Source organism: Leptidea sinapis, chromosome 28, assembly GCF_905404315.1.
Source record: "Leptidea sinapis chromosome 28, ilLepSina1.1, whole genome shotgun sequence".
NCBI classification, from domain to species: Eukaryota; Metazoa; Arthropoda; class Insecta; order Lepidoptera; family Pieridae; genus Leptidea; species Leptidea sinapis.
Window position 1 is genome coordinate 2845827 of NC_066292.1, and position 27791 is coordinate 2873617.

Genomic DNA, 27791 nt, shown 5'->3' on the forward strand with positions numbered 1-27791 from the left:
GCTTTTTTTATGGAATAGGAGGACAAACGAGCGTACGGGTCACCTGTTGTTAAGTGATCACTGCCTCCCACAATCTCTTGCAATACCAGAGGAATCACAGGAGCGTTGCCGGCCTTTAAGGAAGGTGTACGCGCTTTTTTTGAAGGTACCCATGTTGTACCCATTGCTTGTTAAATAATGATTGTCGTTGAGGTTACATTAGAGATGTCATGTCATAAGTTTTTATATAAATTTACACACAGCTTGACTTTAATTAAGTCTGGCTAGTTTCACTAACCAACCTTTATTTATATTATAATGTTTTTATCATTACACCAGATCCATAGTTTGATAACTCATTGATCCTAGGGGCTAAGCCATAAATGATAAAACTAAAAATACGTAAACAATAACAAAAACCACACGTAATGTATATTTTGTAAATTTAATAAATTAAATTACAAAGTACACTGATTAGTAATGATACAATAATATTTTTTTTATTGAATATATATAAATATAATGAAATCAATGAAACAGCAATATTATTAATTAATTAATTATTATTATTAAAATTAAGTGGAATATGCAATAAATCTTGAATACTGTTTAATAATACGAATATTTCTTTATTCTATTAAATATATGTTATTAGATTCGTCCAGTGTTGACGAAATGGATCGAAAACCAAGAAAATATAACGAGTGCCTTGAGTTAGATCGAAAACGGTCTCATTCTCGCCTCAGTTCAAGCCCGGAGCGCCGTAAATTTAGAAAAATTTCAGAGAGTCATGCTAGTGACTTCAGTTTTACCGATTATAAGAGAAGTCTTAATAAAATTATTCTTAATATACACGATACCAACATTGTTGCAAATAATCTTGACGACTTTTGGAAGTTTGTAAACAAATATGAAGCAACATTGAAAAAAGCTGGTAAAGCAATAACTTCAAGTTCTGAATCAGAGAATATATTAAATGATGAAGGAATATCTTTGACATTTTCGAAGGCAAACAGTGTTAATTTTTGTGCCAATATGAAATTTACTTCAATATATGACAATAGGGATAAAATAAAGTTACAGGAGGGAATGTTTAAAACATTTGTGAACATTATATCTTTTTATCTAGATTTTAAGAATAAAGAGAAGTTTGAAAAACTTAGAACACTTAGAAAATCTCAAAAAGAACTTCCTGTTGCCAAATATAGGTATTTAATTAAATAATTCATAATGTTAAAATAGTGAATATAATTGAAATATCAATAATACTATATTATGTGTATCGTCACTTTTCTTCTTCTTGGATCTTCTTCTTCATCATCTGTTCATTTATTTATAATTGTGTCTTTCTGTTATTTTTTACTTGAGCAAACTTATTGGCAGAAACCCATATTATTCAAGTATACCCATATTATCATATAATAATGTTTGTTTGTGTTTACAGAGATGAAATTGTATCTGCTGTACAAAATGAAAAAGTAGTAATTGTAGCTGGAGATACTGGCTGTGGAAAGTCAACACAAGTACCACAATATCTCCATGAGGCAGGATTTGAGAATATTGGTATATTATATTTTAATTCATATTTTAGACTGCTAAGCTAAGCAATCATTTATATGAGGAATATGGATGTTTGTTTCCGAGTCATGGATGTTTATATGTATTTATGTATGCTTAAGTTAGTATATTGTATTAAATATCTTGTCTTGTACCCATAGTACAGGCTATGCCTAGTTTGGGGCTAGATAATTTGTGTAAAAGTGTGTCAATAGTATATTATATTGATGTCTGGCATAGGTACTACAATGGTGAACTTCATAAGAATCTTTTTGCTCCACACAGCACCTTTTGTATAATCATTTGCGGGTTGCAGTGTTGCCACACCAATATGAACTATGGAAAGAGCATACTCCCATTTCAAAGGCTGGTAACATATATATTTTTATAAAACATTATGTCCATGAGTGGCTGGCTTTCACTTGGTGAGACGCTGGCCCGTTTCCTCTATGCTAATATACACAAATATAGTGTATGTACTGTAATTCTGAGACCAGCTACACAGCTACCTACCCTACCCTAACAAATTATGCTCACGAATGTCAAAATTATACATTTTACTATCAATTTGGAAAAGTTGAGCTTTAATGGGAGAAGTGGAAAGAAACTCATTGCCACTATTAAATTAATATTTATTGTTTCATCATATACAAATATTTTAAATACAATCTATGGAAAAGAATCTACAAAATATTAAATTTTGTTTGGTTTTCCTACTCTATTATTATCACAAAAAAGCCATATCTTCTAGGAGGAAGGCTGAGTTCTTCCCACACTTAATTGCCCCAATCAAAGTAACCCACCATCTTAATGTATAAGCCTGGCTTCTTTTATCACTATATGTTGAACCCCTTCATAGTTATTATTACCCTGTTTCTCAATATGTGCCTCATACAAAATTACTTCCGATATACTACAAACCAAATATATGAGAATATTTATACAATATTTTTTGCCATTTGCATATTAACCAGTTGTTACAATGGTGGGGGCATTAAATAAAATGGTAGAATAGTGACACTTAAACATTTTATGTATTAATTAATTTATTGAATTCAATTAAACCTCTCTTCTGACAGGACAACCTATTTTATAGTAAATAGGCTTGACTTAGAATTTTAAAGTATCATAAACATAGTGATTTTGACATCAAAAGTGTGCCAACTTAATATCCATTACCATGCAAATGAGGGCCACAGTAGACATTGAGTTGCGAAAAATAGCATTTTTTTTTTAGAATATTTATTTTAAATACAATATAGTTATAGCTTACAATATAATAACACACACTTAAACTTTAGGACGCTTATCTGTGTGTGAAGTCGCTTAGAATTAAATTACATAATATTTAAAAAGAAAAGAACAATTACTTTCAGTTAATACAGTTATTACAAGATGTTAAATTACAATTTTAAACAAAGTAGTATAGAAATCAATAAAATGCAAAACAAAAAATAATTATCAACTAAATGTTAGTAATTACAAGTTAGCTGTCTACTTAGCTTACCGCAGATACAATTATATAAATGAAGGATTTTGTAAAAAGTATTATTTTAATGATGACTTATATTTATTTTTATTTATATATATTTTTGAATCTCTAAGGGAGTCTCGTTTAAGTATAGAGGAATGACGTAGTTGTTTGCTCTTTCTTTGAGGGACTGTCCATAACCAAGCTGATATATAGCACGAACAGCTCTCTTTTGCAGAGCAAAAACTATATCAATGTCAGCAGCATGATCCCACAGTAAAATACCGTAAATAACTAAAGTACACTAATCTAGCGGTCGCAACATTCCTGTACTCTCTAACGCAAAGCTAAGTCTATCTGCTAGTTGGGCAATTTGTGGACCCCACTGAAGCTTTTTATGTAACATATATCTAAAGTATCCCAAGAAGAACGTAGTGTCCACGAATTCCAATCTCTGGTCATTTATAAGTACATTGGTTTGTACCTCCACTGTGTTTGGTGTAATTAACCGTAAACACTTTGTTTTTTACTGTTAAAGTGCAGATTATTTGTCTCAAACCAGCACACTATCTTTGAGAGTGCATTGTTTAACTCGTCATCAATATCTGCACGTCGCTTCACTTTAAAAATAAGTGAAGTATTGTCAGCAAACAATACGATCTCATGGCTACCACAAACGGTAGATCGTTAATATATATATATATATATAAGAATCAAGAAAGGACCGAGAATAGAACCCTGCGAAACACCTATTCCTACAGATTTATCCGAAGACCGTTTGCCATTTACATCGACTATCAAAACTCTTTTGCTTAAATATGATTTTTAACAGATTTAGGGCTCTATTTTTTACTCCATAATGCTTAAGTTTTAGTAGTAAAGTTTCTTAGTGGACGCAGTCAAATGCTTTGGACAAATCAGAATGCCCAATGCATCCTGTGACTCTTCGCAGGCGTGAAAGTTGTGTTCAATGAGTCTAGTGCCCGCATTAAAGTAATAAACCTGTTGTCATGTGTTGCCTAACCCCAAGAGACTCTATCTAGACATATAAACTACCTCAAATCAGAACTTCTTCAGAGAATGCTTTGCTAGAGCTTTATCTCCTAAAAGCAGATGTTTCCTTTGCCTTTTCACATGTCCAAAAGATGTCTTTGCCTGAGTAGTTTTTAATACTAGCTGACCCGACAGATGCTGTTCTGTTAATAGAATAAAAATTATGTATCCAAGTATTCAAGAATAATGGAGTTTAAACTCTAAAGCCATTTTAATCAACTGTCCGAAAAAATAACTGTCCGAAAAAAAACTGGACGGGTGACATTTCTGACCGGTTTAATTATAGACCCATATCGCTTGCTACCATAGTTGCCAAGGTATTCGATAGTTTGATTGACCGAAAGCTCAGCGAAACGCTTCAATTTCATGACGGGCAGTTTGGGTTTCGACCTGGACTTTCAACGGGAACCGCGATATTAAGCCTGAAGCAGACTGTCCAATATTATACCAGCCGAAAAACGTCGGTATACGCCTGTTTCCTTGATCTATCCAAGGCTTTCGATTTAGTGGCATACGATGTGCTTTGGGAAAATATGGAGAGAGCTGGCGTACAACCGGAGCTGCTTAATATTACGCGATTTTGGTACGCGAACCAGTTAAATAGTGTCAGGTGGGGAAGGGAGCTCTCTGAGCCGTACGCGTTGGAGTGCGGGGTGAGGAAAGGGGGGGGGGGGGGTTAACCTCGCCTAAGCTCTTCAATTTCTACATGAACTAGCTGATCGTGGAACTCAGCAAAAAGCCCCTCGTAAGCAAGTGCAATATGACCCTAGTATCGCACACAATGGGACTTTACTCAAACGAGTGACCCAGTACAAATATCTAGGTCATTATGTTACGGAGGACCTTAGGGACCGGGTGGACATAGAACGTGAACGAAGAGCCTTAGCCGTAAGGTGTAATATGTTGGCCTGAAGGTTCACCCGATGTAGCAAGGAAGCAAAAATTACGCTGTTTAAAGCCTACTGTCAAACCTTCTACACGGGGGGGCTGTGGACCAACTACACTCAAAAGACACTCGACACGCTAAGGGTGCAGTATAACAACAGTTTCAGGATGCTGCTGGGCTTGGCGCGGTTTTGTTCGGCATCAGGCATGTTTGCTGAAGCACGAACAGATGATTTCTATGCCATCATAAGGAAAAGGACGTCATCCGTCCTGGTAAGGCTGCGTTCCAGCTGCGAAAAAATGGAAACGCGAATACTGTAACGATTCGTCCAATTTCTTGTCCGATAAAAACACACTGTCTCTGATTGTTATCAAAGTTATTCTATGTTTTAATTATGTATTAAGAATAAATTATATTGGGCCTCTGTTGCCCCAATAAAGAAATTTATTATTATTATAAAATTTTCAGCTTGCACACAACCCCGGAGGATAGCTTGTATATCATTATCAAAACGAGTTGCTTTTGAAATGCTTACACAGTTCGAGACAAAAGTTGGTTACCAAATAAGATTTGAAAAGAGCAAAACAGCTGACACAAATATATGCTTTATTACTGAAGGATTATTACTAAGGCAGGTGGGTACTTTGATAATAATGTCATTAAGAATCTTAACTGTATATACATCTAAATAATATATAAGCCAAACACAAGCCATGCAGGCATGAATCTGCACATAATCATGAATAAAATGATTCATGTGTATTTATTGTTACCTTAACCGCGGGATTTCCAAAATTCTCACTAGATGCTTTAGTCTGCATATTCCTACAAAGTTTAAAATAACAATATTTTGTTCAACAAGGAAAGAAAATTAGCCATTCCAAAATATGAGAGTTCAATTTGTAGGCACGACCCCAAGTCAAGTTTCAGTCTCAAGGGCGCCGTAGCTAGTGAAATTACTGGGCAAATGAGACTTAACATCTTATGTCTCAAGGTGATGAGCGCAATTGTAGTTTCATTCAGAATTATTGGGTTTTTCAAAAATCCTGAGCGGCACTGCATTGTAATGGCTAGGGCATATCGATTACCATTAGCTGAACGTCCTGCTCGTCTCGTCCCTTATCTTCATAAAAAAAAATAGTTCAAAAAAACTAAAAAACACGCTTTATATAAAATTCAACTAAAAAATAGAAAATAAATTTAAATTGAAAATATTGTAAAAGAAAAATATATTTCATTATAAAAAATGCGTGGGGTGCTTTTTATGATATTATTAAGATAATTCTTCTACACCCCACGCTTTTTTTATAATAAAATATATATTTTTTTTTACATTATTTTCAATTTAAATTTATTAAAATTTATTTTCTATTTTTTTTTAGTTGAATTTTATATAAAGCGTGTTTTTTAGTTTTTTTAAAACTATTATTTATTTTTCATTTTTTAGGTAATTTTTTTAGATTGAATGAAGGGTTTTAATATTTGCGAATATTAGCCGGATATCTCCGAACTAGCTCTTATAATAATTAGCTCATTTAAATCATGCATTAATAATTTATAATGGAAACAGATTACTTAAACAACGCCATCTTTTCGTAAATAAAAACATTAATTCATCATTACAGAATCATTTGTATACGCGTACGTTCCATGATAAATTTCATAATTGCCTTAAGAGTTTATTAAAATGCTGCTAGATGGCGTGGAATATAAATTCACTGCCATGTATTCGCTTCTACACGAATTAGATACTATAATTGTGTGGAACTGTCTTGACATGTCGCACGGTTACTTTGTAGTTTACAATAAATTACTAGATGGCGCTTATTAGTGATTTATTTAAAAATTATATAAATTGGCAAAAATCTTATATTGCAAATTGAATAATGGAATAATCTTATCAAATAAGTGTATTGTCATCGGTTCTCGAAAAATCTACAAAGTTTGAATGAAGTCTGGCCGTTTTAAGTGGGTCAAAATCGCGTCTAAAGGAGTCAGTTACAAAAATACAAGTGAAGCTAATATAAAGCGTGTAAAAAAATCGGACAGCTTCATGAGTGCAGAGGAAGCAATAACTACATCCCTGAACCAGCGCGGCGACTACTATACGGCAAATGGATTGAAACCAAACCAAAATAAAACCGAAGTCAGCGTATACCAACTACGAAATAAAGACGCACACAGGGAACTTAACATCTCATTGCAAAACACAAAATTGTCCTATAATAGATTACCCCAAATACTTGCGCGTAACCTTTGACCGAAGCCTGACAATGAAACAGCACTGCATGAGCAGAAGGTCTGCACACGCAACAACTTACTGAGAAAGCTGACTTCGACTTCCTGGTGAGCTAAACCAACCGTCTTGCGCACTACAGCCACTGCGCTCTGCTAGTCCGCGGCCGAATATGCCTCGGCACATATAAAGCTGTGACGTAAATCGACGTAGCTCTGAATGAGTCCTGTCGTTTAATAACATGTTGTCTGAAGCCAACACCTACCGACAAACTGTTCCAGCTGTCAGTAATAGCCCCCCCCTGAGGTGCGAAGAGCGGTCTCCAGCTCGGTAGAAAGAACAAAACACAACACAGGACAGACGGCACCCACTATTCAATCATAAACCGGCCCGTCCTAGGCTACGCTCCAGGAATAGCTTCTTACACTCAGAGCAGCCTCTGAACCAGTCCGCTGAAACTACAAGTCTTGCTATGTGGAGGTCACGGCTATGCACCTCAAACCCGAACATCAGCGTGAAGGAGAGACTAGCCGAAAGGTACAATCTCAGCTGTCCTATCTGGAAGTCGCTCAACCGCCTCAGAGCAGGAGTGGGGAAATCTAGGGTAAACTTAGCTTATCTCTGGACATGATACGGAAGTGCATTTGCAGTCATCAGAGACAGACCGTTGCGCAATTAACCGGGTGCTCTGCGTGCCCGACAACCTGCACGAACGATCCACGAGCTACACGAGCTATCGACCTAGCTATCACGGGTGCGGCTTTGGGCTGCCCGTATTGAGGTGACCGTCGACTCGATAAGACGAAGAATCACATAATTCGAGAAGGTGTAATTCTCCCAGCTTTTTTCATAATAACAGCTGGCATTGGTTTACCGGGATGGAGACTTTCTCACATTCACAATTTAACTTTAGGAAATCATCATCGCAGAGGCCTTCATACCTTGTGGGAACGAAGGCAATACCAAAGAGATATGAGGCTCACTGGAAATCCTTACGTTGTGAATGGCTTAGAGAAAATTCCGAATTGAAAAATTAAGTCGTTGGATTTGATATGCATGATACATTATTGTATTATGAATTATGATGAATACTGAATTTCACTTATTATATATAACTTTTAAACTATATGTTTAATAAGGGTAACTGTATCATGGTATAAAAGTGTTTTATTTTTAATTTTGTTAAATAAGATTATACATGTATTTAAATATATATAAATTATCAAAAATGCACGTGAATTAGTTTTGGTAGCCACTTAAATGACATCATAATATTTGTTTTACTTTTCAGATGTCAGCTGAAAATTTACCGAATTATGACGTCATAATATTGGATGAAATTCACGAGAGGCATTTGATGGGCGACTTTTTACTAGGAGTGTTGAAATGTCTGATACATACTAGGAATGACATAAAACTTGTGTTGATGTCTGCTACTATTAATATAAAGTTGTTCGAAGATTACTTCGCTTCAGAGTCAGCTGTTGTAATTCAGGTATTATTAATAAATATAACTCATCGACACACAATAAAAGGCGTCGCATGTGTATATATGCCTTAAGTTTTATGCTAACCAATCGACTTCATATATTTTTATTTATTTATTTATTAGGATTTCCATCAACAAGTACACTAATACAACAATAAATACAATATAATTAAATTAACGCTAAGTGTCTTATCACTTACAGGAAAGCACAGCATGCACAGAATTTTACTTAATTAAGATAACAACACACTCACTTATATTTTTATTGCATACATAAAGTAGTAGCAAATAAGTAAGCACAGATTTAAGAACCTGTATGGGTAATATTATTAAAGATTTCTCTTTCAAGAATAATTTTCTTAAAGTTTGAGAGACATTCGTGACAATTGGCAGAGTTTTCTTAGATTAGTGCGACAATTTGGTAATGAAAATAAGATTTGTCGCTGACATGATCTTGTAATTCTATTTGGTATATGTTAAAACATTTATTATAGTTTGGGTAGACATTCGTGACAATTGGCAGAGTTTTCTTAGATTAGTGCGACAATTTGGTAATGAAAATAAGATTTGTCGCTGACATGATCTTGTAATTCTATTTGGTATATGTTAAAACATTTATTATAGTTTGGGTAGACATTCGTGACAATTGGCAGAGTTTTCTTAGATTAGTGCGACAATTTGGTAATGAAAATAAGATTTGTCGCTGACATGATCTTGTAATTCTTTTTGGTATATGTTAAAACATTTATTATAGTGCGCGCGGAAGCGCCTAGTCTTCTGAGGTATATATGCGATTGACAAGACGCACACGATATATTTAAGTGCAGATAAATCTCAGAATAACATGTTAGAATTAATGTAATGGGTACCTAAATGAATATTCTATTTTTCTATTTCCTGGTTAAGTGTTTATTATATTTTATTATTTAAGAAACAAAACAATTTTATAAGCAAACTAACATTTCTCAATAAGTAAATCTATATATATATATATAAAAATGAATTGCTGTTCGTTAGTCTCGCTAAAACTCGAGAACGGCTGGACCGATTTGGCAAATTTAGGTCTTGAATTATTTGTGGAAGTCCAGAGAAGGTTTAAAAGGTGAATAAATAGGAAAATGCTGCTAAATTAAATAAAAACAACAAATTTGTTTTTCCTTTGATGTGTCCATACATAATTTCTATGAGACAATTTATTGACGCACGGTTTTCTGCTGTGAAACAATTTCATTACGACAGCAGGGTGCATATTTTACGAAGTAATTTTTGATGTTATGGTACATTATTGACAAATTCATATAAAAACATTATTTTATTTATTATATACAGAACATTGTCTGTCGGGTCAGCTAGTAAAAAATATTATCACCGTTATAGTACATTATAAAAAAATCAAGCTGACTTAAAAAAAAATTCAACGAAATTTTATTATACGCCTGTAAGTGTTTCTACGCAGAGAGTTGTCGTTGCATGAACTTTTGAAGTCGGTTAAAAATTAATCCATATCTTCTACATTACTGGACACGTCTTCAATTTCCATATCCTCCTCAGTATCTGAATCGTTTCCTGCATTTATGATCAACTCGTCTATCATATTGTCAAATTATTTAAGATGAAGCTAAATTATTTTTTATATCGGCACAGAAACTCAATGGGGTTGAGATCGGGATGATACGGCGGAAGGCGAAGAATGATATGACCTGCAGCCTTTAATATTTCGTTAATTGTGTAATTTTTTTCGAACTGAGTTCTTTTTATCGGAGAAAGGAGTTCGGCTATAGTATTGTCTGGTGTAATGTCAACATTATGTCACGTAATCAATCTTGCAGGATTCTTTTTAAACTTGACATTGTAGGTATTTTCACAACCTGTAGGAGGCATTGTAAATTACGACCACTGAATTAGGGGCTAGTTTATTCATCTATTTATGAAAATTTGTGACATTCATATCGCCATGGTAATCCCCGCAATCTTAATCAAATTTGAAAATTGTTAAGGTCCCGTCAACTAACCCGTCACGGCTTCCCCCGTGAATTTTTTTTTTATGGAATAGGAGGACAAACGAGCGTACGGGTCACCTGTTGTTAAGTGATCACCGCCGCCCACAATCTCTTGCAACACCAGAGGAATCACAGGAGCGTTGCCGGCCTTTAAGGAAGGTGTACGCGCTTTTTTTGAAGGTACCCATGTCGTATCGTCCCGGAAACACCGCACAAGGAAGTTCATTCCACAGCTTTGTAGTACGTGGAAGAAAGCTCCTTGTAAACCGCACTGTGGAGGACCGCCACACATCCAGATGGTGGGGATGATATCCTAACTTGTGGCGTGTCGTGCGAAGGTGCGAAGGTTGAACAGCTCTTCAGAACACTCCCCGTGATAAATGCGGTAGAAGACACATAATGAAGCGAATTAAATTAATAATTACTAAATTTTATTTTTAATTTTAGATTTTTACCTTCGATTGCTATAAATTCTGTTTTAGTTTTAAAGAATTATTATAACCTTCCATTCCGTCAGGTACCTGGTCGACTATTTCCAATTGAATTACATTACAAGCCAATACTTATCGAAGACAAACCAACACGAGATGACAGATTGGATCCACAGCCATATATACAGATTATGCAACTCATTGATAGTAAATACCCAAGTAAGTTTTTTTTCAATTGGTTACTATTGATACTTAGTTTTTGAAGAATTTTATGAAACTTTTCTTTTTTGGGTTGTCATACTAATACGATGAGAATAAGTGCAACATACTAAACGAATATAAACACTTACAAACGTTGTGAAATACATCATAATTCATGTCATTAAAAAAAAAAGTAATAGTTATTAGACCTCAGTCAGGAACGAAGTTGCTCACGCCTTTTCTTCAACATTTAATATTTTCTCTCTCTTAGCAATGTGCCCTATTAGTTTTCATGTTTTTCAATGCAAATAACAATATAAAATCGACGAGTTTAATATTTTAATATTTAGGAAAAAATATTAATTTATTAAAAAAGTATATAATATACATTTAAACAGTTTTGCACGCCAATTCACTTGAGTTTTAATAATCAACTCAAATTCGTTCTCTGGCCGAGAAACATCCCTGAGATCTTTCAAAAAACTCGGCAGCCATGTTGACTTTCAAATATGACCCCAAATTCGTTGTGAGCCAACACGAAAACCGAGGTAATGCTATCCATATTATTGTTATACAACTTATCATCTTAGAAATAAAACCAATACTTCCTTCCAAAACAGTTGGTAATTTTATCATTTACATCGTGATTTTGTTGGAGTTACCAAACAGAGTGCAGCAAGATTTGTCTGTCTGATTCTCTCGTATTTCGGTCAATATATAATAGCTCATCTAACGGCCGTTTTCAATAACGTATCTCTGGTTACGGATACGTTGCTGTCACCGTTTAATGACAAGATCTTATCTATCCATAGTTATGTCCAATATAGTTATAGTCCAATGCTTTATGTCGATAGGTTATTAAAATGTAAGTAAAAGCGTAAAAGGATAGAATTGTCTACCTCTAGTAAGTTAAACAAAGGATAGATAGGTTATTGAAAACGGCCGTAAGACGACATCCTCTAAGTGGCTGTTTAAATTGTATCTTAATTTGGGTGGGTATTGAACATTGATAATCATAAATTGTGCAGGAGACGAGCGTGGAGATGTTCTCATATTTATGTCAGGCGTGCAAGAGATTACAGCAATCTGTGATGCGGCGCAGCAGTACGCCGAGAAGAACAAGACCTGGATTGTTCTGCCGCTGCATAGTGGACTATCGCTTGCAGAACAGGACAAGGTATATTGGAAATATGTGGAAATATTTAATTTTTTTCACGTCTAAACTATTAGAAGAATTTAAGGTTTAAAATAGTAATAGGATAAAGGACTAGATAGAGCCTCTACTGCTAGACAACCAATGAAAACTGGCCAGGTTTGTAACTTTAGTATGCGTGACAGGCCACGTCTCACACTCGCGATTTGTATGTCATTTTGCGTTAGTGCGCGTGCATTGCTCTAAATAGAGGTTAACTGTCAACCTCAAATTTTTGAGACGTTTTCACAGCTGTCACAGTCTATCTAGATGTATAAATGATCTAAGACATACCATAAGCCATCACCGATTATTATGAAAATGTTATAGAAACAGCGAAACAGTCATGAATTTCGTCAAATCTGTAGAAATCTAGAAGAGAAGTCAAATAGGCTTCGTCGGAACTGGTGATCAACAGACTGAAAACTGCAAGCCGACCCCTCGGACGAGTAAAAAATTAAGGACTCCATATCACCTTTCATAACAGTGAGGCACCAAAACAAGCCGGTAAACGTGTAAATACATAGCCCCACGCATACACTTACACTAATACAAGCCGATCGGCCGCCATTATTAGATTTGCCATCGTCTGTGACAGATCAGTTTGCGTCGCAATAAAATATTTTTAAAATGCCGTCGTGCATTATGAAAAAGTGTAAAAACAGTAATATAAAAGTATTTGTGGATATATGATTATTTAAGTAAGAAAAAATTGTGTAACTGGTATACCCCGTAACCCCACACACACTAGCATAATGGTGCTTCACTTGCTAATATCACGGCGCGGAGTCCTTCTTTTTTTACTAGTCCGTGGCCGACCCTCATTTTAGCACTTTACACGGCTATATTTTGCACTAATCTCTGGTATTGTGTACCGCACTTTTAGCTAGACTATCTTATTCTATTGGCATTGTGTAAAGAGACGTCGCTTAATTGTGTGTCTTTTACCGCTACAGCATGAGGAATGTGGAAGAAGTTCTTGAAGCGACTCCTACACCCAAATTCCACCATCGCACCAACCGCGCTATAAACCTAAATATTATCCAACGTTAGTTGAAGATAGCAGACATAATTTTATAACATATACTTACATTTATACTGATTTATGGAGAGCCGTTGTTTTCCTTTGGTTATTCTGCGAAAACTACTGAACCGATTGGAATAATACTTATGCGTTTCGGAGAAGGTTTTAGTATATATTTGTTGGTGATTACTTATCTGGAACCTATATTTTAAATGCCCTTCTATTCGCAATACATATAATTCAGTAAATCACTAATCATACAATGAGCGGGCGCGGGGTACTTAATATTAGGGGCTAAAGTATAAAATTGCCGACTTGTACTGAAAAAATTAATTTGTTTTATTTTAATAAACATATTTATTTAATCAAAATAATTACTATTATTATATTTAGGTACATTGCTGACATCTAATAGGTCATTTATGCCTTTGCAATAGAACTGTGGTGATCTAGATTCGACAAACTGTGTGAAAGCATTTTAGTTGCAAGTTAGTTTGCTATCTTTGACGCAAATGAGTTAATATTGTTGGTGAGGTAACGTTAAACCATGTCGCTAATTCCTGGGTAGTTTGGTGGTCTTCCACGTGGTTCGTTCTTAAAATAAAAGTTTCCATCATGTAAGCGTTTAAACCAAAATCGCACGGTGTGTTCATTAGCAGTCCCCTCTCCAAATGCACCATTGATATTGCGAGCTGTTTCTGCTGCATTAGTTCCGCGTCGGAACTCGTATTCAAAAATCACTCGAATTTACAAAGTATCCATCTTTCTTGTCTAAGCCGAATAAAAAAAAACAACTGAAAGTCGATAATCGAAAGCTGCACATTTTTTTAAAGACATTTTAAAAACTTTTTTACATAGGTACCACGTGAAAAAAGTTTCACTCAAAAATCTCAAACCATGAAGATTCTATGTCATTTCGAAGTACATATTATAATAAAACTTCACACTTTAACCCCTATTATAATTCAAACAACGTTTGCTAGGTCAGTAGGTACTTGTGTATAAATATAATTATGTATATATATTTTATAGTGCCTATATTATTGAGGCTACTGTTTGTTTCATTTTAAACTTATTTATAAAATATGAGTACGAATTCATTTTCTGTATTTACTTTCAAGGTTTTCGATTATCCACCAGAGGGCATCCGAAAGTGTATCGTGTCAACAAATATTGCAGAGACTTCGGTGACCATTGATGGTATACGATTTGTTGTCGACTCTGGGAAGGTAATTTGATACTTATATTATTATTCATTATTCATGTTAAATGTTAATTTGCAAGAAAAATTGTACTTAAGATGTGAACATAATATTATTGATAATCCAATATGTTTCGTTAATTGACATTAAAAATCTAAACTAATATTATAAAGCTGCAGTGTTTGTTTGTTTGTTTGTTTGTTTGTTTGTTTGTTTGTTTGTTTGTTTGTTTGTTTGTTTGTTTGTTTGTTTGTTTGTTTGTTTGAACGCGCTAATCTCTGGTACTACTGGTCCGATTTGAATGATTCTTTCAGTGTTGGGTAGTCCATTTATCGAGGAAGGCTATAGGCTATGTTTTTTTTTTCAAAATTAGGGATCCGTAATAAAATTGCTATTTTGTAACACAAGTTGTAAAATCGAAAAACTATTTTTGCGTGCGCTGCAAATACTATTGACAATAGAACAAAATGATGTACAGGCTATAATATAAGCAATATTTTATTACTTATAAAACTATCGCGTGAATTATACTTTATATGGCAAAACAACGTTTGCCGGGTCAGCTAGTATATTATAAAACTGTCTAAATACCAACACACTACTGTTATACTGAAACATGTCGGATTTCACAATACTATCTTTAATATTTATAATGGTATAATATAAGATGTAAATAATTTAATAATTCATTTCGTACCTATGTATAATGTTAACAAATTCAATGTCATAAAAGTATATTAATTTAAATAAATTATTATCAAATGGCATAAACAAACAAATAAAATATGTAAGTACTTAATAGAAAAGATAAGAAAGTAAATTGAATCAATATGAGATAAAGTACTATCCTTTTTTTTATTTTATTACATTATATTATTTTTATCCTTTTTTTACTCTTTGTTTTTTAATACAAAAATGTCAACTGGGAATAAAAATAACCCAGATATTCTATTTTCTCTTTCAATTTCAGGTCAAAGAAATGAGTTATGACTCATCAACTAAAATGCAGCGATTGAAGGAGTTCTGGATCTCGAAAGCCAGCGCCGACCAGAGGAAAGGAAGAGCTGGCCGAACAGGTGAATATATATAACTAAGAAGTAGAATTGTTATCTGTATAAACAAATAAATGAATTGTTTAAATAAATAAAATAAATGGTTATTGAGAGGAGCTTGCAACAGAGGAGGACATCTCTATCGGAGATACGCAAGATAGAAAAGGAAAGCGAATCAATTGTTACTGTAACCGAATTTGATAGATAAGTAGTAAACTGTCAGCCACGGTTGACGTTAGCTTAGTGTTACAACTATACAAATTAAAATTGGTCAGCATTATCGGGGTCGACTGTCAGATCGTCTGTACACTAGTATATTCTATGAATGTGCCGTAGATCGAATTTTTATTTTTATTGTGAGATTACTAAACTCAATTTCATAATGCTACATTTTTAATCAACTTATGAGGATGCTCATTGTCGCTCAGAGGGCAATGGAGAGGGCTATGCTCGAAGTTTCCCTGCAAGATCGAATCAGAAATGAGGAGATCCGTAGGAGAAAGCAATTTCATCGACATAGCCCAAATGATTGCGAAAATAAAGCGGCAGTGGGCAGGGCACATAGTTCGACGTACAGATGGCCGTTGGGCCAGTAAAGTCCTCGAATGGCGACCACGTACCGGAAGACGCAGTGTTGGTAGGCCCCCCACAAGATGGACCGACGATCTGGTCATGATCGCCGGAACACGTTGGACGAGGGCAGTGTAGGACCTACCGTAGAGATCTTTGAAGGAGGCCTTTGTCCAGCAGTGGACGTCTTCCGGCTGATAATATAATATAATAAATAAGATGGCAAACTCTTATTTCACTAAATCAAATCCAGTTTTAGGTATTTGTATTGACCAAAGTACATCTACCATGAACCTTATAAACCATAGTTGGTTCACGGAATTTTTTAATTTTCTTTGTTGTTCTGCAAATATGAAGATTTTTCTTCAATTAATTTCTTTAACAATGAAGATTTTTCTTCAATTAATTTAAATTAAGTTATTTGACAAGGGAGGACAACTCTTGCAATATCATACAAAATAGGCAACATTCACCAAATATAAATGTTACTGCTATAGATAATCATAATATAAAGCTCATAAATATTGTTCACCAGAATATACAAGGTATCTCAAGTAAGGAATTAGAAATTGAACTGTTTTTGAGCTGCTGTAATATAGATATATTATGTATTACAGAACATTGGCGTAAGAGTCATCAGCTCCAGTTTAGTTTTAGAGAACATAAAGTAGTCAGTTCGTTTTGTAGAAGTAGGGCAATACATGGAGGTTCCCTAATTATTATTAATAATAGATTAAAATGTAAAAATAGAAGAGATATTGTTAATCTCTCTATAGAACAACTAATTGAGATAGCTTGTATAGAACTAGAGCAATTTATTATTGTAAGTGTATACCGCCCCCCCACTGCATCATATGAACAATTCCAACATAGAATGGAGGAGGTACTATCAAAATTTAGCAAAACTAGCAAGTCAATTATAGTGTGTGGAGATTTTAATATAAACTTGCTTGAACCTTCGGCCAATTGTACTAGCCTTAAAAATTTATTTCAAAGTTTTAATTTGTTCAATGTATTTTGGGAACCTACTAGAATCACTTCTACAACAGCAACCTGTTTAGATAATATTTTTACAGATGTTACTATTACTAGTAAACTCATAATTAATAATCTTCAGTCCAACCATAGTGGGCAACTTATAAAAGTAAATACAAGATTGGACAATGTCAGACCAAAAAAGGTGACGATTATACCAGTTACGGGTAGCCGTCTTGAGAGGTTTAGAAATAATTTGGTAAATACGATACCATTTTTACACTGTGGTGAAACTGCTAATTTTCACTATAACTTAGTCTTCAATTCCTTCTGTGAGGAATTTGACAGGATTTTTACTCCAGTAACGGTGACAGTAAACAACAAACATAGTTTTAATGATTGGGCAACAATGGGTATCCACAAAAGTCGTAAACGCTTATATGACCTTTATTATGAGAAACATTACAATAATAGTGAAGAATTTAAAATATATGTAAAAAAATACTCCAAGCTTTTTAAAATAGTTTGTCATGAAGCGAAAACACGTTTCATTGCAGATAAAATTAAAAACAGTAATAATAAAGTAAAAGCGACTTGGAGTGTAATTAACAATGAAACTGGTAGATCGAATTGCCGTAACACCTCTATCTGTTTAAGTATTAATAATCGCGTTATAAATTCGGAAATAGAAATTGCAAATGAATTTGATAAATACTTCTCCGAAATCCCGATTGTCACGACCAAATACCTTAACGCTTCGCCAAAAGCAGCATATGATATGCTTAAATTACACGTACCAGTATCTTCTACTGACTTGAAATTTAAGTATGTTACAGGTAGCGATATAATAAAAATCTTCAAATTAATTAACCTAAAAAATACAAAAGACCTATGGGGCCATTCGACTAATATTGTTAAATACATACTTGACATTATAGCACCTGAATTAGCAATAATATTTAATGAATGCATAGATGAGGGTGTGTTCCCTGACCTCATGAAATACAGCAAAGTTATACCTTTGTTTAAATCGGGCAGTTCTTTTGACCCTGCTAATTTCAGACCTATTTCAGTGCTGCCTGTTTTTAGTAAAATTTTTGAAAAACTTTTGCTTCAACAGCTACAAATGCATTTTTGTAAATTAATGAACAAAAATCAGTTTGGTTTCACTAGGGGTTTATCAACAATTAATGCGGGTACTAGACTCATTGAGCACATCTTTGACGCCTGGGAAGAGTCACAGGATGCATTGGGCATTTTTTGTGATTTGTCAAAAGCATTTGACTGCGTCCACCATGAAACTTTACTCCTAAAACTAAAGCATTATGGAGTGAAAAATAGAGCCCTAAATCTGTTAAAATCATATTTAAGCGAAAGAGTTCAGATAGTCGATGTAAATGGCAAACGGTCTTCGGGTAAACCTGTGCGAATAGGTGTTCCACAGGGTTCTATTCTCGGTCCTTTCTTGTTTCTTATATATATTAACGATCTACCGTTTGTGGTGGATGATAGCCATGAGATTGTATTGTTTGCTGATGATACTTCACTTATTTTTAAAGTGAAGCGACGTGCGGATATTGATGACGAGGTAAGCAATGCACTCTCAAAGATAGTGCGTTGGTTTGAGACGAATAATCTGCACTTAAACAGTAAAAAAACAAAGTGTTTACGGTTCATTACACCAAACACAGCGGAGGTACAAACCAACGTACTTATAAATGACCAGAGATTGGAACTTGTGGACACTACGGTCTTCCTGGGTATCACGTTAGATAAAAAGCTACAGTGGGGTCCACATATTACCCATCTAGCAGATAGACTCAGCTCTGCGGCATATGCAGCTAGAAAGATTAGAGAGTACACGAATGTTGCGACCGCTAGATTAGTGTACTTTAGTTATTTTCACAGCATCATGACGTACGGTATATTACTATGGGGTCATGCTGCTGACATTGATATAGTGTTTGCTCTGCAAAAGAGAGCTGTTCGTGCTATATATCAGCTTGGTTATAGACAGTCTCTCAAAGAAAAATTTAAAGAAATAAATATTATGACTGTTTATTGTCAGTACATTTATGAAAATTTAATATATGTTCACAAAAATCGTCACCTTTTTGCTCTTAATAGTGATTTTCATTATTATAACACTAGAAATAAGGGATTGCTTGTAACTAATTCTAGTAGGCTTCATAAGATACATAATAGCTTTAAGGGTAAATGTATACACTTCTACAATAAAGTCCCAGCCACTGTTCAGGCATTGTCTATAAATAAATTTAAATGTTTTATAAAAAAATGGCTCTGTCGTAAATCCTATTACTCCACTGCTGAATATCTAAATGATCGGACAGCCTGGGACTAGATTGTGATTATTTTATAGCAACTGTACAATATTGTATATTTTTATTGAAAAGAGCGCAAAAAAAAAGAATGCTGGGAGAGTTTCTTGCGCCGCTTCTTCTCTCTCAGAGCGCCATTTGTTTCCGAAGCGGTAGTAGTATCTAGTAGTATAAGAAATGACATCAAAAAGAATTCTAAAGGAATCAATTTTGAGAAAATAAATGCCTTTTATGCCTTTTTATGCCTTTTATGGTATTTTTTTAGGATTACGTACCCGAAGTGTAATGAACGGGATCCCTTATAACTCGATTGTCCGTCTGTCGATCTGTATTACTATTGCTGGTGTAATACAATATATAAATGATGACCAGATAGCTATGTTGCTTTTACAAAAATATTCAAAAAGTGCATATTCTTATATCTTGTACGATGCGATGGTCGCGAAATCCAATACCAGTGGGAGACTCCTTTGCACTGGATGCCGGCTAGATTATGAGTACTACAACGGCGCCTTTTTCTGCCGTGAAGCAGTAATGTGTAAGTATTATTGTGTTTCGGTCGGAAGGGAGCCGTAGCTAGTGAAATTACTGGGCAAATGAGACTTAACATCTTATGTCTCAAGGTGACGAGCGCAATTATAGTGCCGCTCTGAATTTTTGGGTTTTTTTCAAGAATCCTGATTGGCACTGCATTGTAATGGGCAGGCTGCTTATCATCCAATCAATCAACTATCAGCTAAACGTCCTACTCGTCTCGTCCCTTATTGTCATAAAAAATATCCCATTTGTGTAAGTTTGACTAGTACTCGTCATCCGATAGATTCTTTATTTATTTATTAAAATATAATGTAAAATTACAGATTAAATCAAAAGTGTAACAAAGATACTATAATAAAGAAAGAAAACAATCAAAAATTATATACTAGTTATCATATTTTATAGAGCTTACAGTCACCATACTCTCAAATCTTTTCTTACATTCTTTGACCAAACATCCCATCGAGCTGGCAAATAGATCACACTGTGAAATGAAACAATAATATTTTAACTTGCTGTTCACCTGATCATATATGAGTTATGCAGCCCGTGCCCTTTCAACACCAGGGTAATTATAAAAGCGGTGACGGGTCTAAATTACATACCCCATGTTATATTAACCTCAAACACTGCCGATAGGAGCAAACATCACATTTAGGCTTCAGGCAACTACTAACTGCTAACAAAAAATCCAATTTAGGTCCTGGTGTATGCTATCGAATATATGCCGAGAAGCAGTACTCTGATATGGACGATTTCGGCACTCCCGAAGTATCTCGGGTTCCTCTGGCCTCTTTGTTGCTGCTCATGAGTTCCCTGGGAGTGAATGATGTGAGAAGGTTTCCCTTCATCGATAAACCACCCGAAGAAGCAATCGAAAATGCCCTGTTGGAATTGAAGCAGCATGTACGTATATTTTTTGAGTTAACGTTTATTGAAGAAGTCAAAGGCACCTAAAAAGGATTATAAAGGAAGATTGTACATGCTAAATAATTATTTAATACGCACAACGAAAATATAGACTAAAATTCCTTGTGCGGTGTTTCCAGGACATGAGGGCCCGAAAACAACATTAAAGGCCAACGTCTACCTCTGGTGTTGCAAGACATCGTGGGCAGTGATGATCACTATCACGTCACTGGTGTGCTCGTCTATCCTTTATGGATGGAGTATATCCCATATATAAGACATTTGAGATTCAAGAGCAAATGTCATGTCAACAAATTTTAAATTTCCCTTTATTATCTTTATCGCAAAGTTTACTATAAAACATAAGATTTATGCATAGGATAAAAACTTGGACGATTTCTGCAGTTCCTATAGCAACCATAAATTATAATATCTTATGTTTATAAAGCTCCGATTGATCGCCTTTAATTTTTTAATTTATTTCAAGCCTAAATAAACAAAAGCATAAATAATTTACTGGTCTCTAGATATATAAAGATGACTTGATTTGGTATATTATTTAAATACAAATGAAATATAGCGACCAAGCTCAGAGGATTCCTGTAGCTATAGTAGAAAAATGCACAGATGTTATAGACAAATGGGTCAAAAAGTCCTAGTTTACATTAAAACTTCAGTTATATTGCAACAGATGTTCAATCATAGACCGCTGCCGGCCTTCGAGTTCTCAGTATGCTCATTGCTTAAAAGTCCCAAAATCGTTTTCGGTTAGGAATCACTACAGCCGCAAGTTTATCCACCAAAAAGTGTAAACGAAGCAAAAAATTTCCCTTTGAAACTTACCTCCTTTCAGAAATTTTTAATTTTGATTTTACTTACACTTTTTCGGTGTTTGTATCAACAGGGGGCGCTCACGTCGAACGAGAAACTAACCCAGCTTGGTAAATCTTTGGCTAACTTGCCTGTCGAAGTGTCGCTCGCTAAGGCACTAGTTGTAGGTGTTGCGACTCTACCGCCCCACAAGTTGGACTCGGCACTGGCACTCACGGCCGGACTGGGCATTCGGTCCATTTACACGACGCGTGCACATCGAGACTTTGAATGTGAAGTAAGTGGTATACCCCAAATTCTTAGGGCTCCGTACCCGACCCGAAACTAGGGTATCTTATAATGGATAAAAACGAGTAAAATCATGAAATAAGGAACTTTAGATCAATTTCATCGTCTGAGAGCCATCGTGCAATATGCGGCACCCTATTTCCCCCAGCCGAAATATTTAGCAGCCAGTTCATGACCCATTTTACCAGCCAATAGATGGCCACTAGTAGCATCACGATCATTGTATTCTATCCCATGATAAATTCCAATTACGGTTTACAATTTAATAACAATTTTCCCTAATAAAGTCATAATTATTTATGCAACTGTTGTGTAATAAGGGGTATTAAAACACGAATGTGGGTGTGTGATAATAGTATCACATGAGTGTTTTAATACCTAACTATCAACAGTTGTATACAAGACTTTATCTTCACCCAAAATATGAATCCCCTATAAAAGATTCTGAAACAGTTAGCTTACTGCTTACATTAAAAGGAGTGTTATTATGAAAACGGATGATATAATGTTGTACTGAATTTCATTACAACACTCGTTTTGATAATGTAATAGTTATTAGGGCATTGGGTGTTTTAATGTTGGCAACTGTATTATAATCTTTAATAGAGGATTTAAAGCATGTGTGTAGATAAAAGTTATTATTGTAAGAAGTGCATACAGACAGTAGCTACAAAACTTCGACTACACTCGCTATGGCTGCTATAGTTATAATGGCGGCCGCAGCCGGTAATTCTTGGCCGCCTAGAGCTGCCGCGGGCTCCTACACACTGTTTACGTTGGTATGGCTGCCTGGTCCGCGGGGGCTGGTGTAATGCTAATATTCATATAACTAGTACCAATAAGGCTGCCATATTATTGTTATTATTTTTTTCTTATTCTGTCTGGTATATTCTAGTTTTTTATCTACCTACTGTTCCTTCTATTGATTATTACCGCTGCATAGTTTATTAATTAAAATACTCCAAACTTTTCGAAAATCTACACTTAGATATAGAGAAAAAAGGGTATAGCGCCGGACGTAAACATAGAAATAACCCTTAACCTAAATCTTTTAGAATGCAAGAAAACCCGATGAATCAGACCATGGTGACCCAATAACACTAGTGTCATTGTACTGCGGGTGGCTCAAAGAGAAGTCACGTGGAGGCGGAAGGGCGTGGTGCAAACGACGAGGAGTGGAGGAACAGAGACTGTACGAGCTCACCAAGCTTGCGGCGCAGTTGAAGGCCTTGTTACAGGTGAGTACTCTTAGAAGCGTGCGCCAAAGAGGAAGTTAATACTACGTAATAAGAGGCAGGACTAAAAGAAAACATTTAAATTTAGTTTAGTATGAAACGTGCAGTGAGATTTTCATCCTATTGCATGGAGCATGTTAGAACTTAAATAGGAGTGTAACGGTTTTTTAATCTTTACTACTTTAGATTTATTCATCAATATTATTTTGTTTTGACCGAGAAATTAATTTTAAAAAAGTGCTATTATTTGAAAAAGTAATTTTAAAAGTAAAGTCAGAGCTAATTTTGATGTTATAGTATGGAGATGAATGTTAATTTTCCACCTTTTGTCTCCACGTGTGTTTGGCGGCTTAAACTTAAATGGTACAAATAATCAATTAATTATTCTAAAGGTATGTAAACTATAAAGTAAAAGTAGAAAAACAATATGTCCATATTGTCCCTATTGGATTGAAATAACTATAGTTATGTTTTTATTATAATTTATAAATGAATATTTGAACAGGATAATAATCTCATGGAAGTCATAGAAGCTGAGTCGATGTCGTCTTCAGAGAGAGCCATGCGACACGGACAGATAAAACAATTGAAGGACATGAGAAGGTTTGGACATCATTAGTCAGTTCTCGTTTTAATGGTACTCAATACAAGATTTCATTAAAGAAGGTCCAGCGGCGGTTATTGAAAATTATAAATAAAATTATATCATCATCTTTACGTCTAGACTCTAGATAGACTCTGACAGCTGTGAAAACGTCGAATAAATTGAGGCTCACAGTTAACCTCGATATTGAGCAATGCACCCAGACTAACACAAAGTGTAAGACGTAGATTCTCACGCACACTAAAGCTAGCAGCAAGAGGCTATATAGCCTAGCCTATTTCAACCCCTCCAAGCCTTTTTTCGCGATAAATAAAAGGTAGCCAATGTCCTTTCCTAAGCTCTAGTCTATCTCTGTACTGAATTTCATCAAAATCGGTTCAGCAGTGTAGCCGTAAAAGCGTAACAAACAAACTTACATTCACATTTATAATATTAGTAGGTATGCTCTTTTATAATACAAGACTAATAATAATGAGAGCGTTGTCGAGCTTCTTCGCCGAATAAAAGTAAAACCGAAAACTAATATGTGTATGTTGCGGCCGAGGCTTGCATCGTTTGCTTAGTTTTTTTTTTATGAAAATAAGGGATGAGACGAGCAGGACGTTCAGCTGATGGTAATTGATACGCCATGCCATCCCAATGCAGTGCCGCTCAGGATTTTTTGAAAAACCCATAAATTCTGAGCAGCACTACAATTGCGCTCGTCATTACAACATTAGAAGCTAAGTCTCATTTGCCCAGTAATTTCACTAACTACGGCATCCTTCAGAGTGAAACACAGTAATGTTTACAAATTACTGCTTCACGGCAGAAATAGGCGCGTTGTGGTACCCATAATCTAGCCGGCATCATGTGCAAAGGAGCCTCCCACTGGTTTCTACTTATTGCAACAACAATTTCTTTCGATTTCTATATGATCCTTCATTATGTAAGTAGTATCCGTCAATACAGTACAATCACCTACATTTATTATTTAAAAAATAATTTCAGAAAGTGTAAACAGAAAGCCGACGAGGAATCCAAACGTCGTAAGCGCCTGAAGGTGGACTCCTGGGAGATCGTTGACGATAAAGCTGATGATGATGTGATGGACATTCGGGACATTGAGTTCAGGCTGACGAACGACGCGAGCAGGATCCAGGCCCTCATCAGCGGTGCGAGTGCCAGCAGCGGCAGAGACTTGGTTATGTTGAAGGTTAAAGCAATTTATTTATTTTTATACGGACAAAAAACGAAGCGGTTAATAATTTGTGTGTATTTTTATGTTTGTTAATTAACACCTCTCTATTTTAGGGCGGTGTTTTAAGAAATTAATTTATGCCTGTTTTAAGTTTATTACCTCATACCTTAGTATGTTATTGAGGTATTTGAAGAACAATTCCTTTGTTGGAAAGAAAAAGATTTGTCAAAACTGAATTTGAGATCACGGAACTGCACATTTATTTTTATTATACTTAATAAATATTAATTATATTTTTTTTAAATAACGTATCAAGTGCTTACATATCTAAAGTATCATATGATAAAGTGGAACTGATGAAAATTTGTGGTAACAAATGGCCGTCGAAACGTTTCAGTTGGCTTTTTACTACGCGAGAGTTCTTGGGGTTGAGGAATCGGTCTTGCGTTTCCACACCCAGCAGAGCTCGGTCACCCAGGTCCTATACCTAATACAATAATGATAATCTAATTCTACTTGGCTTCCATCATCTGTACATAGCTAAAAAAAATTTTTTTTTATGGAATAGGAGGACAAACGAGCGTACGGGTCACCTGTTGTTAAGTGATCACCGCCGCCCACAACCTCTTGCAACACCAGAGGAATCACAGGAGCGTTGCCGGCCTTTAAGGAAGGTGTACGCGCATTTGAAGGTACCCATGTCGTATCGTCCCGGAAACACCGCACAAGGAAGCTCATTCCACAGCTTTGTAGAGTACGTGGAAGAAAGCTCCTTGAAAACCGCACTGTAGAGGACCGCCACACATCCAGATGGTGAGGATGATATCCTAACTTGTGGCGTGCCGTGCGAAGGTGGAATTCGGCGGCAGGAATCAGGTTAAACAGCTCTTCGGAACACTCCCCGTGATAAATGCGGTAGAAGACGCACAATGAAGCGACGTCTCTACGCAACGCCAAGTGATCCAGCCGTTCACAGAGCACTGTGTCTCCGACAATTCGAGCTGCTCTACGTTGCACACGGTCAAATGGATCGAGCTGATACTGGGGTGCGCCAGACCAGAGATGACAGCAATACTCCATGTGTGGCCGGACCTGCACTTTGTACAGCGCTAGTATGTGGGCCGGCTTGAAGTATTGCCGTGCTCTAGCTGCCCATCTATGTGTTAGGTATAGCAGAAGATCACCTGCCGACCGACCATGGCGAAACCCGTATTGTCGGTCGTTGATCAAGTCGTTGGTCGTTTTTCGGTATTACAAAACGATTTGGAGTAACATATTACTCTTAGATATTGTATAAGTCTACATAGTATTATGCTGCTAGACAACCGATGAAAACAAGACAGGTTTAATACTTTAGTTTGCGTGACAAGCTACGTCTTACACTCGCGATTTGTATGCCACTTTATGTTAATTTCAAATAGAGGCTAACTGTCGACCTCATATTTTTTTGACATTTTTACTGCTGTCACAGCCTATCATGATGTATAAATGATCTAAGATATAATGGTGTTAATACCATTGCAATGCCACACTTTGATACTCAAATGTAGGTAGTTATAGATCATATTTGATATTCGGATTGAATCAAATTAACAGTAATAAAATGTATATTAGTTATTTATGCAACTGTTGTGTAATAAGGGGTATTAAAACTCGAATGTGGGTTTATATATGAGTGTTTTCATACGTAATTATCAACAGTTGCATATAAGGCTTTATCTACACATATAACATGAATCCTCTATAAAATATTCTGCATCAGTTAGCTTACTGTTAACATTAAAAAACCCAGTCCTAGTAACCATAACATAATCCAGAGGAGTGTTATTATGAAAACGGATGATATAACGCATATCGTGACAATAGCTTTATAAGTCTTTTATAATTTCAGACTGTGCTGTGTCGCGCCCTCTACCCGCAAATAGCCGTTGCTGATGAGTTCAATCATTGTAAGGTAATTGACGTACTTACCTATCTTATTCCAACATTTTTGAGGTCTAATTTGGCATTTGGCATTTGGTAATTTATAACGATATTACTTTATATTTTAGTAATTTTTTTAACGAAATTATAAATATGCAATAAGCCAACAGTGCTATACTTCGGAGATCGGACGAGGACCGGTGGTATGGACGTTGGTAAAAAATTATATATCTATGGTTAAAGTAAACTAAAGCAAAATAAGATAAAGCCAACATCACGCGGTGTTCCCAAGCGGTCACCCATCTAAGTACTGACCGCGCCCGACGCTGCTTAACTTCGGTGATCGGACGAGAACCGGTGTATTTAACGTGGTATGGACGTTGGCGATAGACCGTTCGAACATTATCAACCAATAATTTTAACACCAATTAACTAAACCAAAATAAAATAAGAGTTAAATGAACAAAAAGCCAACATCACGCGGTGTTCCCAAGCGGTCACCCATCTAAGTACTGACCGCGCCCGACGTTGCTTAACTTCGGTGATCGGACGAGAACCGGTGTATTCAACGTGGTATGGACGTTGGCGATAGACCGTTCGAACATTATCAACCAATAATATTAACAC

General features: G+C 35.5%; 1 protein-coding gene and 2 non-coding genes across 5 annotated transcripts in view; 1 reads left to right on the forward strand and 2 right to left on the reverse strand.

Annotated features, from left to right (window-relative positions):
• The first annotated feature begins 487 nt into the window (after window positions 1-487).
• Window positions 488-27791, forward strand: part of LOC126973140 (probable ATP-dependent RNA helicase DHX34) — a 47230-nt gene continuing 19926 nt past the window's right edge. Inside the window, exons 1-14 of one of the 3 annotated variants that reach the window (XM_050820287.1) lie at window positions 488-1187; window positions 1424-1542; window positions 5415-5581; window positions 8474-8677; window positions 11189-11321; window positions 12332-12480; window positions 14641-14748; window positions 15692-15797; window positions 20895-21100; window positions 22008-22211; window positions 23278-23460; window positions 23963-24060; window positions 25052-25256; window positions 27133-27195. In XM_050820287.1, the coding sequence (XP_050676244.1) occupies window positions 625-1187; window positions 1424-1542; window positions 5415-5581; window positions 8474-8677; window positions 11189-11321; window positions 12332-12480; window positions 14641-14748; window positions 15692-15797; window positions 20895-21100; window positions 22008-22211; window positions 23278-23460; window positions 23963-24060; window positions 25052-25256; window positions 27133-27195 (2508 nt within the window). In that variant the 5' untranslated portion in view covers window positions 488-624. Of the gene's footprint in view, window positions 1188-1423; window positions 1543-5414; window positions 5582-8473; window positions 8678-11188; window positions 11322-12331; window positions 12481-14640; window positions 14749-15691; window positions 15798-20894; window positions 21101-22007; window positions 22212-23277; window positions 23461-23962; window positions 24061-25051; window positions 25257-27132; window positions 27196-27791 lie in introns of those variants that run through there. The other 2 variants (XM_050820286.1, XM_050820288.1) reach the window with 2 other exon arrangements.
• On the reverse strand, window positions 27431-27549 carry LOC126973191 (5S ribosomal RNA). Its single transcript, XR_007731282.1, has one exon. It is a non-coding gene; the product is annotated as a 5S ribosomal RNA (ribosomal RNA).
• LOC126973195 (5S ribosomal RNA) lies at window positions 27633-27751 on the reverse strand. Its single transcript, XR_007731286.1, has one exon. It is a non-coding gene; the product is annotated as a 5S ribosomal RNA (ribosomal RNA).